The sequence below is a fragment of the Podospora pseudopauciseta genome (genome assembly GCF_035222475.1).
Source record: "Podospora pseudopauciseta strain CBS 411.78 chromosome 5 map unlocalized CBS411.78m_5, whole genome shotgun sequence".
Lineage (NCBI taxonomy): Eukaryota > Fungi > Ascomycota > Sordariomycetes > Sordariales > Podosporaceae > Podospora > Podospora pseudopauciseta.
In genome coordinates, this window is record NW_026946665.1 from 1,686,845 (window position 1) to 1,701,477 (window position 14,633).

General features: G+C 35.4%; 1 protein-coding gene across 1 annotated transcript; it reads left to right on the plus strand.

The window, feature by feature from the left end:
• The first annotated feature begins 11,985 nt into the window (after positions 1 to 11,985).
• On the plus strand, positions 11,986 to 13,558 carry AXHA2 (Alpha-L-arabinofuranosidase axhA-2). The gene is made up of 2 exons (XM_062913682.1): positions 11,986 to 13,478; positions 13,535 to 13,558. The coding sequence occupies exons 1-2, from the start codon at positions 12,311 to 12,313 to the stop codon at positions 13,552 to 13,554; spliced, it is 1,188 nt and encodes a 395-aa protein (XP_062765087.1). The 5' UTR covers positions 11,986 to 12,310; the 3' UTR covers positions 13,555 to 13,558.
• The last annotated feature ends 1,075 nt before the right edge of the window (positions 13,559 to 14,633 follow it).

A 14,633-nucleotide genomic window follows, 5' to 3' on the forward strand; every position in this document is an offset into this window, starting at 1 on the left:
TTCCGTAGTATGCAATTTAAGTTATATTTACGGCATTTAGTATTTACATTAAAATATCTTGTTGTGCACTATTTAGCTGCACCGAACCAGGATTATTCAGAAGTGCTTTTAACCGATATCCCTTTTAGAGGTTCTGGATAGAGGTTCGTTACATTAATCTTCGACAGTTATAAAAGCTATTACTCGACCGAATTTAAACGCTACTATTAGTAAAATAATATTATTATGCTCTATATACCTCTACATTTTTCCTATTACCTTTAGCTACTCGATATCGGCTACTTTAAACCGCTAAAGTAAGTATATAGTCGCGAAATTAAAAACTTAATATATATATATATTAACTACGTAAGTAAGCTCGAATTTCTTTATACCTTCCGTAAAGCTTTTTTCGCCTTTATAACGGAGAAAAATATATAAAGTAGCTTTATAGGTACTAGTCTTATACTATACGATTTAAAGAAAGTACTTTTTAAGCTAAATATAAAGCTTTATATATTAATATCCCTAACCTTATAGCTCGGTACTTTATAACTTTAGGTATTTTAAATACTATAAAACCCCCGAAAAGCTAATTTATAATTAAGGCTTATTAAAACTTATATTATTAACTATTAAAATAGCTTTCCGACTACGATATTAGTTACGGTGGACTAGCTTACTAAAAGTACGATAGCTATAATGTACTAAGTAACTTTCCTTCGTGTAGAAAACACTTTACTCTATAAGGCTAACGAGGCACTAAGGAAGCGCCGGAAAGCTAAAAAAATACGTGTAAGGCTTGGAGGGTTACTTGCTGTATAAGAGGTATAGGATCTATGTTACGGCTTAATACCTAGTAAGGCGCAAAGCGCATTACGGACTAATCGTTAGTATATAAGCAAGGACTAATTAGGATAGGATTAGTGGGATCGAGGATCGATCTAGAAGAGCTAACTCTAGAGGTAATAGTATTAATAGAATCGAGGGTCGAGTTAATCGATCCAGAACGGTGCTAGGCTTAGCGCAAGGACTATATATATAGAGGAACTAGCTAACGTAAATAGATAGTTCCGCAGTATATAATTTAAGTTATATTTACGGTATTTAGTATTTATATCGAGATATTTTATTATATATTATTTAATTATACCGAATTAAGATTGTTTAAAAATACCTTTAACCGATATTCCTTTTAGAGGTTTTAAATAAAGGTTCGTTATACGTTATATACTTACTTTAACTCTATTATAAATAAATTAAAAGCGTTTTTTTATTACTATAGCCGGACCTAAAAACGTTTAAATAGAAGGCGTCCCGCCTAGCTTAGGCGCCGAGAGACCTTCCGCTAAACCTATACCCTTTACCGTAAAATAGGTTATTAAGCGTTTTAAAGAGCTCGAAAATAAAACTTAATAGACCTAAAAGTAGATTTTCGCTATCTCGGTTACGTCTAAATCGATTATTAAGCTTCCGGTACCGGAGCGCTATAAAAAAGAAAAAGTAAAGCTTAAAGGATTTTTAATTTAATTTAAAACTTATTTTCGTTAATACTTAAATTAGTTTATTAATAAAGAGTTAAAAGTAATTTTTATAGCTATTAAGCTTAAGGATAAGGCTTTCGTATAGTTTAAGCTTATCTTCGACGACTATTACGAATAAAAGCGGGAGGATTAGAAAAAGATTATCGTAAAATATTTTAAAAGCTATTATACCTTTAAAGCTAAACTTAAAAAGGTATTTAAAGAATATAATAAAGTAAAGCGCGCGTAAAGTAAACTCTTAAGTCTACGTTAAACGCGCTCGGTAGCCGATTACGCGGCTTAATTTAAAATCGATAACCTATATAATATTATTAACGATAAAAGATTAATATAGCTTTTTTATTATAGCTTTAAAAATAAAGTAAAGGATAAATTATATAAGGAAATAAGGCCTAATATTATTAATAAGTATATTATTATAGCTATATAAATCGACGATTAATAATTCGAGTATTATATAAAGAAAAAAAAAGGTAACGGTAGGGGTAACTATAGTAATAGCTATAAAAGATACTTTAATAATAACCGCTTTAACGATAAACGTAAGTAGAAATACTTTAGTACTAACTACTTTAGTATTATATATTTAGGACCGATAGACGTCGATACTATATAATAATAGAAGCTATAAAGCCGAAGCTAAGGTAAAGATAACCTTAAGTATTTTAACTACGGTAAAGTAAAATACTTTAAAAAGGACTATAAGGTATTTAAACGGCTTAAATAGAAAAAGGAAATTATATTAATTATTATATTAAAGGGACCGAGGGTTATAAAGGTAATAGCTATCGGGTATTAATAAAGCGGAGCGGTAAATTCCGAAAAAAACTTTAATTAATATACCGGATAGGAAAATATAAAGTTTTAAGAAATAAAGGAAGTATTAGAAAAGCTAAAGGTAGAGTACGAAAAAAGAAATCTTTAAATATAGGCTTTATAGAATTAAATAATATAAATTATTACGGAAGTTATTATAGAAGTCGCTAAAAATAAAAGTCTTACATAAAAATCTATTAAATAAACGATACTAAAGAAATAGTATAGTAAGTATAGAATTACTATTTTATAAAATATATTATAGCCTATAAAGCTTTTATATAAAAGCTAAAAAAAATATTAGAAAAATAAAAAGGTCGTTAATATCGGGATCGCGAAATTATTAAAAGATATATTAATACTTATATAGTATATACTCTATAAAGGAGATACGGTATAGCTTTATTTTAAATATCCGGAATATCGGAAAGTACTTTAATTCTAATATATTATATATAAATATATAAAGTACTATTAAAGTAAGTCGCTATACGGCTACTAGCCGGTACGTAAGGTAGGTAAAGAAAGTAAATTATAATTAGTTAAAAGGACTATAGCCCGGTAGGAAAAAGCTTAATAAAAGGATTTAAATAACTACGTTTTATAAAAGGTTTAAGATTTAGTTAAATTAAAGAATAGTCTTTAAGTAATATAAATCGCACTAAAATATATAAGGTACTACGTCGAATATATAAACGGTTAAAATATAAATAATAATATACGCTCGTAGGAAAAAGTAGTATTAAAATAGTACTAAAGCCTAAACTACATTATATATTTATAAAAGAAAGTTAAACGATATTATTAAGCTAAAACGTTTAAAATTAAGTAAAAAAACCGTTATCGAACGTAAGTATAAAAGAATATTAAAGACGGAAAATAAAAAGAAACTAAATAAACGTAATTAAAAAACTTTATATTATTAATTAACCCAGAGTAAAAGGACGCTTTTAAACGATATAACCGCTTAGGAAATAATTTATAGCCTTTCGCGGAGGCCGTTAACCTCTAATAAATTACGAACGGTATTTTCGAAAGTATTAGCGTAAAGCGAAAGTATAGGATAATAATCCGGCGCTTATTAGCGAGGTCGCTACTATATAAAGAAAAAGTAAAAAAAATAAATACCTTTAAATTACTATACGATAAAAAAATCTTTAAATAATAGTATTAATAAACGGTAATATAAAAATAAACTTAATTTCGCTATAGTTCGTATACTAGGCCCGTATATCGTAAAAGAAAAAAAAGGAATAAATCGTTATATAAAGACTATTTCTTATATAAAAGGTCTATAGGGAAATACTACTTTTAAATATTATAGTCGAAGGAAAAATAATATTAATTATATTCGATATTATAAATATAAAACCCTCGAAAAATATAATTTTAAGGTAACTATAGTATAAAGACTATAATTTAGATATCGATTAGAGAGATAGTAGTTACTTATGATTAAAAGAGCTTTAAAAGTATTTAATTAACGATAGAAAATTAAAAATACGTACGGAGTAAAGTATAGGATAAATACCCTCTACGGTATTACTATAAGGAATATAGGAAATAATAATATATTTTATCGATATAGGCAGTAAAATCGAAGAAGTAAGGTTAACGACGTTAGTAAAAATATAGGAGGCTAATAAATATATTTATTATAATAACGTAGAAAAAGGCGAGAAAAAGGCGGTACCGGTAAAATATCGAGGATACTTAGCCTTTACGGCTAAATACTTAAAAGGGCTTTTAAAGCGAGGACCGTAAAACTATAAAATTAAATTAAAAAAAGAAACTAAACTACGGCTATTTAAAGTTTCCTATATTAACGATAAATAAAGTAAAAAGCTATAAAAATATTTAAACGAGAATTTAAAAAAAAGATATATTAAAAAGTTTATATCGCTAATAGAATACCCTATATTTTTCGTGCCGAAAAAAAATAGTAGTTTACGACTATATATAGACTACCGCTAGCTAAATAACGAAACGGTAAAAAATAGTTATTTACTACCGTTAATATTTAGGTTATAGAATTAATTAATAGAGGCGCGATACTTTATACGTTTAAATATATCTATCGGATATACTTATATATAAATTAAAGAAAGAAATAAATAAAAAATAACGTTTCGTATACCCTATAGTTATTTCGAATATTTTATAATACTATTTAAACTAATTAATACGCCCGCGACGTTCTAATTTTTTATTAACTATATAATACGGAAGTACTTTAATAAAATAATAATATATTACCTCAATAACGTTTTTATTTATTTACGTACTTTAAAAAAGTATAAGCGGTATATATAAAAGATACTCGACGCGCTATATAAAACCGGACTTTTAATTAATAAAGAAAAAAGTAAATTCTATATATAGAAAATAATATATTTAAGATATTTAATATCGCTAAATAAGGTTCGTATAGAGTTTAGGAAAATCGCGGTAGTTAAAAACTAGCCTATATCGTAATTATAAATATATATTAAAGAATTTTTAAGGTTTATAAATTTCTATTAAATATTTATTTAGGGCTACGTAGGTATCGTAAAGCTATTTAATTATTTAACTAAGAAGGATATAGAGTTCCGGTAAGGGTAAAAAAAGGAATAAGCTTTCTAAAAACTAAAAGAGGTTATTTTAAAGGACTTAATATTTAAATTATTAAACCTTAATCGACTATTTAAAATCGAGGTAAATATATTAAACTATACGATCGGTAAATAACTAAGGCAGTAAAATAACGATAGTAAACTATACCTAGTAACCTTCTTTTTAAAAAAATTTAAGGAAATATATTAAAACTATTTAATCTATAATAAGGAATTACTCGTTATTATTAAAGTATTCGAGGAGTAGAGGCTATACCTTAATAGTACTAAATACAAAATATAAGTCTATATAGATTATAAAAATCTACGGTACTTTACTATTACGAAGGTCCTTAACGTATAATAAATATAATAATTAAAGTTTCTTTCGAAATTTAATTTCTAAATTAACTATAAAAAGGGTTCGGAAAACGTTAAGGCAAACGCACTTAGCCGGCGAGCCAACTACTATAAAAATATACCCAAAAAGTCACTACTATTACTTAAAGAGGCACTTAATAATACTTTTAAGTATTTACTATAGCCGTAAATAAAGTATTATATAATATATTATTAATAAACTACTTCCAATAGTAAATACTAAAAAAAGTTAAGTAACGATATTATAGAATAATACTAATAGAAAAAGCTAGAACCGCAAAGTATCTAGAAAAATAATTAGGGAAAATTATAATATAGGAATTAAACGTACGTAAAGCTAAATAATAAAATAGTATTAATAATAGAAATTTATATATCGAAGCTTAAAAGATATATAGATATCGCTAAAACTATAGAAAAAATTAAATAGTACTTTAACTAGCTAAAAATTAAAAATAACGTTAAAGAAGCTATCTAGTTATACTATATATATAAAAAAATAAAGGTTACGAGGCATAAGCCCTATAGATTTCTAGAGCTATTACCGGTAATAGAATAACTATAAAATTTAATTATAATAAACTTTATTACTAAATTACTAAAGTTTAAAAATATAGTAACCGACGTTAAATATAATAATATATTAACGGTAATTAATAAGTTTATTAAATAAATATACTTTTTACCTTATAAAAAGACTTAATCGGTAAAATAATTAACGGATATAATATTATAGTATATTACATTAATATATATATAGCTAAAGAAATTTATTATAAACCGCAATACTAAATTCGTATTAAAGTTTTAAAAAGCGTTAATAACGAGGCTAAAGGTAATAAATAAGGTATTTTCGGCTTACTATCCTTAAACGGACGGTTAAACGGAACGGCTTAACTAAATTATAAAATAATATTTACGGAATTATATTAATTTCGAATAAAATAATTAAATTAAATTATTATTTACGGTATAACTAATATATAGTATATTACTAATTAAAATAATTAAAGCTATACTATTCTTTATAAATTTCGGCTATAAAATAAACTTACGGTAAGGACCTACGGTTAAAGTACTTAAAACTAAAATTAAAATAAATAAAATATATATACTTTACGGTAAATTTAAATAAAAATTAAAGTTTATAAAAGAAAGGATACGGAAATACTATAATATTAAAAGGCTTAAGGGACTTCGCTTTAAAAAAAAAATATAATATTCCTTTCCATATATAATTTACGTATTAAAAAATTTAGTAAAAAGCTAGACTATAGGAAAGTAAGACTATTTAAGGTTAAAAGGAAAATATCGGAAATAGTATTCGAATTAGAGCTATTTAATATAATATATTTACGATTATATACCTTTTATATTTTACTTTTAGAACCCGCACTATACGTAAAAAAGGCTAATATATAGATAGTAGCGGAAAATAAAAAAAAAAAGTATAATATAAAAGAAATATTAAATTTACGGTTTAATAAAGGCTAATTAAAATATTTAGTTAATTAATTAAAATATCCGGCTATAGATAACTCGTAAAAACTATAAATATACCTTAATTACCTAAATAAATAAAAAGAATTCTATTAATAATATCCGGACCGACTAAAGCTTAAATAGATAAAAAGACTCGGCCCCGGCCCACAGCTAAATAACTATAAAATAAAGTTAAAAGAACCTCGATAGGAATCGAACCTACGCTTTCGACATAATAATTAACGTATTATATACTATACTACAAGGTTAAAAAGTATAAAAGGAACTAAATATAAGTAATATTACGTGCCTTAAGTACCTCGGGAAATAAAAGGCGTACTACTAATAATATTTAACGCGGCTAGGAAGGAAAGACTAGCCGCGCCCGGATCTAAAAAAAAGTTAAGCGGCTAGTCGAAGCCTAAGGTAGGATCTAAAAAAAAGAAGTTAAGCGGGATAGGGGCGAAAGACTTTACCGGAAAACGGTTTCGGAGATCCGGAAAAGTAAGAGCCGGAAAAAGTAAAAGAACGTCGCTAAGCGGTAAGGCAAATTATATAATTAGCGCGGCTTCCTCTTACTTAATATACTTTAGTTCTTCTATACTATTAAAGCTACGGAAAACGGCCGTAGCTATTCGCTTAAACTATATTTATTTCTATAGGTATAAATAATTAATTTTTTAATTTAAGGTAACGCGTTAGGACTTAACTTTTATTATTTCCGTCTTTATTTAATTATATTAAGTAATAACCTTACGGAGCTATTAAACGGATAATCTATAAGCGTTATAAAGGGATTAGTTATACTATATATAGGTAACGTAACGCTCGGAAACGGAGGGAAAAATCTTATAAAAGAAACTACGTTTCTCGTAAAAGGAATAAGCACGCTTTATAATAATAGTAAATTATAATATTAAAGTAAGTAATTCGTTACGATCCGCTATCTTCGGGTATAAAGGTTTAATACCGGGTCGCGCCTTACTTATACGGTTAAATATTATAAAGTATAGGGAAATAAGAAAAAAAGAAAAGAACTTATAAATATTAATAAATATAAAAAAATAGGTTAGGCCGACGGGACTTCGGCTTAAAAGAGGAAACGTCGTATTATAGCTTAATACCTAGTGGGGCGTAAAGCGTACTACGGACTAATCGTTAATATATAAGTAAGGACTAATTAAAATAGGATTAGTAGGATCGAAGATCGATTTAGAAAAGCTAACTCTAGAGGTAATAATATTAATAAAATCGAGGATCGAGTTAATCGATTTAAAATAGTATTAGGCTTAGCGTAAGGATTATATATATAGAGGAACTAGCTAGCGTAAATAAATAATTCTGTAATATATAATTTAAGTTATATTTACGGTATTTAATATTTATATCGAGATATCTTATTATATACTATTTAGCTATACCGAACTAAGATTATTTAAAAGTACCTTTAACCGATATCCCTTTTAAAGGTTCTAGATAGGGGTTCGTTATAATCTACTAAATTAGAAAGCTATAAGCAAGTAGGTAACCTAGGAAAATCGATAAAGTAGTACTAGTATAGGGGGGTCTCGTACGAAAACTTAGTGCTGTAGTGGATGCAGCAAGCCTAGCTATAATATACGTACCTATAAGGAGGCTACAGAATTATCTAATTTATCGGATTCTAATTTAGTAATTATAGTTTCCTAATATTATAGTTGTGTAATTGAGGATAGTTATAGTAAGGTTATGGAAAGTATATAATTTACTTATCTATACGACTCGCTTATTACGCACGTTATATAATTTAGGATAGTTGTAATAAACTAATAAAAAGTGGTCGGCTCGCTTATCCGGTCGGCTCGCTTATCACGCACGTTAAATATTATTATAGTTATAATTTATATTTATTTAAAATAAAATATATTATAATATCGGTAGTAAAATTATATTATTAATTAAAGTATGGAATATAAATATTAAATTATTTTTTATAATCGGTCGCTTTAATATAGTATAACTATACTATTGATTTTTAATAATAATTAAAAAGCAAAAGGTTAATTACATAATCAAAATCTTAAAATAAACTATTAAAGTCCGATATAATTACTTTTACCGTAGCTAATTTAACGATTTCGCCGAAAAATCTTTTTCTAATGCTATTAAAATAAATTATAAAGAATATTATTATATATTAGCGAGTGTGTTAATTAAAAATAAATTCTTGAAAAATCCTTCCAATTTTTATCACATAAAATATAGAACTTTATGTTAGTATTAAAACTTTTACCGTTACGATATTTTTAAAAGTCTAAAGAAAAGTAAGGAATTAAAATAATGAAATATTTATTATTATTAGAATTTGTTAAAATACAGCTTTTTTTTGTGGATTTTACAGTGTATTTGAGCCCTGTATATTACAGGGCCTCAAAGGCAATACAATAGCTTGAATCAGCAGTGTTTAGGGACCACAGTTACCGGAACGGAAGCTCGGCCTCCGGAAATAATCCGAGGCCCCAGAAAGCCAAATGCTAAGGCTAGTGCCCTGCAGCATTTAAACGGTAGCGCAACGTAGCCTGTAATGTGGCCCCTAACCTTATATTTAGTTAGCGCATTTAGCGGACGTTCAGGCCCGGGAACGGAGTTATCCTCGAGAAACGAGTAGAAGGGCCGATAGCCTATAAGACCTCTACCTCACATCCTATTTACTGTGGTATTTTTTAGTCTATAAAGTTCAATCAATATACTGGTTCACTATACTCATCAGTGCCTCACAAGCCTATGTTACAGTGACTCTCTTCTATATATTACAGGGCGCCGCCCCTGTAATCCACTTTCCTTCAGTGCCACGGCAACTGTTGAATGCTGCAGTCAAAGTCTTCTTCGCTCTCAGTGTACTGCGCCGATAGCTATTTGACCCTGTATTTATAGGCCTCAATAGCACCTACTTTAACAGTATTTTTAAGGACCGGTATTAATACCGTACTTATTATAAACTTTATTCCGTTAACAGTTTTTTTTTAAAAAAAAATAATGATTTTTATTCACAATTGAAAAACCCCCAAATAATTATTGGTTTGGGGTGCGTCTCACAGGCTTGAGGCAATGGGAATTGGGCTCAGCAGTGGTTCGAAGGATACATAGCATTATACGCTCCGGCTAGCTTGCTATAGAGATTTAGAACTGGTGGATTAGGGTTAAGCCGAGGTCGTGCACTCTTTGCTTGAGGTGTTCAACTGCCGTAGGGATATAATTGGTCCGTATAAGATCTTACTAATGTTCCCCTGGTAGCCGTTTTGGGTGTGGGCTCTTTGTTGTTGCGCAGTAAATGTCGCTGTCTTATGAAACGTATAAGAAGTTAATGAGTCTAGAGAGGCAAAGATTCAAGGATCTGGGATCTATGGCTAGGCTCGAGTAAGTTAACAACCTTATATTTGTCCAATAAGCGGTGAGACTAAGCTGAGAGGCTCCCAGATCGTGGTTGACTCGACCAACATTTGCGATCCCACTTTTTACCTCAACCCAGACCAGTTCGACGGATACCGGTTTTTGCGCAAACGTGAAGCCGGTGACACAACCAGTCAGTTTGTCCAAAGCAGCCAGGACTTTTATGTGTTTGGTGGAGGCCGGCATGTTTGTCCTGGACGGTTCTTCGCCAGCATTGAACTGAAGCTCGCACTGGCTCATATCCTCTTGAAGTACGACATGCGCTTCGCAGAAGGTTGTGATCCCAAGCCCATGATGAATGGCCTTTATGCGATGGCTGGTCCGACTGTTCAGCTCGAGGTGAGGAGGAGGAGAGATGGCGCTGTGGTGAATATTTTGGGTGAAAGGTTGTGATTTGAACGGTTAGACCTCTAGGGAAGAATTATCACAGGTAGAAGCGGTGTGGAATTGATAATTCGTATAAAGATAGTGTATCATTGGGTCAGTACGTTAGTTTTGATGTAGGGTAACGACAGTTTTGGGACTCAGACATGTTAATGCACCTGCTGTGGCTGGTGATAACTGCTGTCTTATGGTGGTCTGGATGTGACGCCTGTCGCCCGGTGAATCATTTCTCCGACATCGACACCCGCCTGCAACCTGGAAGGCAACAGCCGTCCTGGGTTGTCAGCTGCCGATATATTTACCTTTTCTATTACTCTATTTCACAGTGTAGCAGACCAACAACCATGGATAGCAGCCTGTGTTTGGTGCAGCAAAGTCCAGTTTGATGACTCTCTCGTCAAATGCAAACACACCACAGAGAAGCCGTACCATGATCATAAAAGGCTATTTCCAAGCCTCCTTATGCTTGACAGGGAAATGTGGATCTTCCCCGCCGACTTGACCATTTATGACACTTTCCCGAATTACCAGCTCCAACAAGAGCAACTTGTTTAATATGTCCCGGCTTAAGTCTTTTGGATCAAATGACAGAAAAAAGAAAAAAGACAACCATCATCTAGGTAGGTACCTGCCTAGGTAGTGCCTGGTCAGTTCACAATTTCGATTCCACTACCTACCCCATATTCATCCAACACTCGGCACCCGCCATCTTCCACTCATCGTCGTCCTATCGACTTAGTTGAGAGTCATGCTTACCGAATCACCCAGATTGCATATCTCATACTTTCAAACACGTGCATAGAGAAATTCCCATTTGCCTAGGACCTTTCAGAACATGGAACGGACTTTGGGTGATGTCCGATGAAGCACATTCGAAACGTTCAGCTGGTAGTTTGGGCTAGCGACACCTTGGCAAACATGCCAGTCATATCGATACTCTTTCTCTTTTGTTCGAGCAAACAAGTTGAGCAACAAATGTTGAGATTTGGGTGCCCAAGACAGTATCTCGCCATACTTGCCCCCATACTTGGGAAGTCAGGATTACAGAGGGTTGTCGAAACAGCGTTACATCGGCTTCCCGTTTGGGATCGGATCGTGCAAAAACCTCTGCCGAAGCCATAACGGGTGAGTTATCCGGCAACACTTACTCATAAATGGACACGGAGGCAAGTCTCATTGGCCTGCCAAATCATCATTGGAGCGCATCTAGACCTGCCCGGAAATTCTCTGGCCCACCAAGCGGCTAGCATCTCGCTGCATGATCATCCCCAGTTTCTTGGCCTCGAAAGGCGAGGCTGTAACGGCTACGCGAACGCCCGCCAACCTGGTTTTATCGTGCATACGGGCATTTTGTCAGTGAAGTGTGGAGTCTGAACGTAACATCGTGAGGTTTCTGTTGACAAGTGATCTCCATCTCATCTCGGGCGCTAGAGCGTACTTGGGCAAAGTCCTGAGACAGGGGAAATCATAATGGCGAGAGAGAGGATTCGGCAGTTGTATCCACAGTCAAGTTCTTCTTTGCCCTTTGTTGACGGAGAAATATGCCCGATGTGGGTTGAGGCCGTGACAGCTGTAGCCCAGGGCCGATCCTAGGTTGACAATGGCTTATTTCAAGTATATAAGCCAGGTCACCTTCGTTGGACGCTCCTCGGGTTCACCTGCCAGGCATCCAGTCTCTTGTCTGATCATTAAGTCGCTAAGATGAGAATCAACTCCAGCGTTCTCAGCCCAACGGCACTGGCAGCCCTGTCTCTCCTCGGATTTGCAATCCCTGGAGCTGATGCTGCCTGCAGCTTGCCAACCTCGTACAGGTGGAGAGACTCTGGCATTCTCGCACAGCCAAAGTCGGGCTGGGTCTCCCTCAAGGACTTCACCCACGTTCCCTACAACGGCCAAAACCTCGTCTATGGCACATACCACGACGGCCGCAACTATGGCTCCATGAACTTCGGCCTCTTCACCAACTGGTCCGACATGGGCCGCGCCAGCCAGAACCAAATGAACAACGCCGCCGTCGCCCCGACGCTGTTCTACTTCCGCCCCAAGAACATCTGGGTCCTCGCCTACCAATGGGGTCCGACAGCCTTCTCCTACCGCACCTCCACCGACCCGACCAACCCCAACGGCTGGTCCTCCGCCCAGCCCTTGTTCTCGGGCACCATCGCCAACTCGGACACCGGCCCGATCGATCAGACCCTCATCGCCGACGACAAGAATATGTACCTCTTCTTCGCCGGCGACAACGGCCGCATCTACCGCTCCGTCATGCCCCTCAACAACTTCCCCGGCAATTTTGGGACCTCCACCACCATCATCTTCAACGGCGCCAAGAACGACTTCTTCGAGGCTGTTCAGGTGTACACCCTCAAGGACTCCTCCCCCACGACTTACCTCATGATCATCGAGTCGATCGGTGCCCAGGGCCGCTACTTCCGTTCCTACACCACCACCAACCTCGGCGGTTCGTGGACACCCAACGCCGCGAGCGAGAGCAACTCCTTTGCTGGCAAGGCCAACAGCGGCACGACGTGGTCAAACGATATCAGCCATGGTGACTTGGTCCGGTCGAGCAACGATGAGAGGTTCGAGGTTGACCCGTGCAACTTGCAGTTGTTGTACCAGGGGAGGTCGGGGAGCAGCAACGAGTATAACCTGTTGCCGTACAGGCCTGGTCTGTTGACGTTGACGAACCCGGTCGGGTCGCCTAATCCCAACCCTGCTCCTGGGCCGACGTCGACTGCTCAGACGACGCCGCAGCCGACGGGGGGGAATGGGGCGACGGTGCCCAGGTGGGGACAGTGTGGTGGGCAGGGGTATACCGGGCCGACGAGGTGTGAGGCTCCGTATACGTGCACGGTTTCTAACCAATGTGAGTTTGCTTGTTGCTCTGGGGATGAGGGATGATATGCTAATGAGATACTACAGGGTACTCCCAATGCTTGTAAACAGACACCACAATACAGGAGTGACGTGCAAGAAGGATCTGGTCATCAGCTTGAGGATTGGCAAAAGAGATAACGGCAAAAGAAAGCAAGGAATTCTTTCACTCACACTTTTTGTACCTACCTACCTACTTCATAGTACATATTCAACCCTTCGCTCTTACTCTCCCAGTCCCCACCCCAAAAGGCAAAGGCTTCCACAGCACCTTAACCCCAAACCACCAAAGCTCATCCTGCCACGTATTCCAATAATGACTCCCAAACGGCGTGACCCGATTGATATACCGTATCCCCACCGCATCCAACGCAGTCTGCAGCTCCCGCGCCTGAGGGAACACAAAATCGTAGAGTCCATAAGCAACCATGATCCCCTTCTTCAACAACCCCGGGTTTTGTACCGCAGAAGACGCATCGATATACGGCGTGGTGGTAGCAGGGGAAAACATCCCAAAGTAGTCAAACATGTCGGTGGCATTGACAAACATCTCGTACGTGAGAACACCCCCCATGGACAATCCCGCAAAGGCGCGACAGCTGGTGTTTTGGCAGACTTTGTAGTTTTGTTCAACCCAGGGGAAGAGGTATTTCTCAAAGTTTTCGCGAACGTAAGGTGCGGGAGGGATGGGGACACTGTGGGATCTGTTGCCGTAGATGAACTTGCCTCCTGAAGCGTCGAGGTTGTAGAAGGAGGGGGTGACCACCACGGTTGGGGGGATGTGCTTCAGGCGGATGAGGTTATCCATCACGTGGCTCATTCGTCCGAGGTTTTCCCAGTCGGCGCCGTTGCCGCCTGCACCATGGGAGAGATAGAGGAGGGGGTATCTCTTCTCGGGGATGGTTCCGTATTCGGCTGGGAGGTAGATGGAAAAGTCGTGGACGTCAGGGGCCGGATGAATCGATCCGGGGGAGGTGTAGTTTGCTGTTTTGACTACACCACGGTGACCTTCTGGTGCGTCGAGAGCGTAGTCAAAATTGGTGTTGAGTTCTGGTGAGGCCTGAAATTTGGCATCGAAGGGGACCTGGAAGCTGGAGGCTACTTGATCGCCTTGGACGTTTTGAAATGGCGGGAGGTCTGGGTCGAT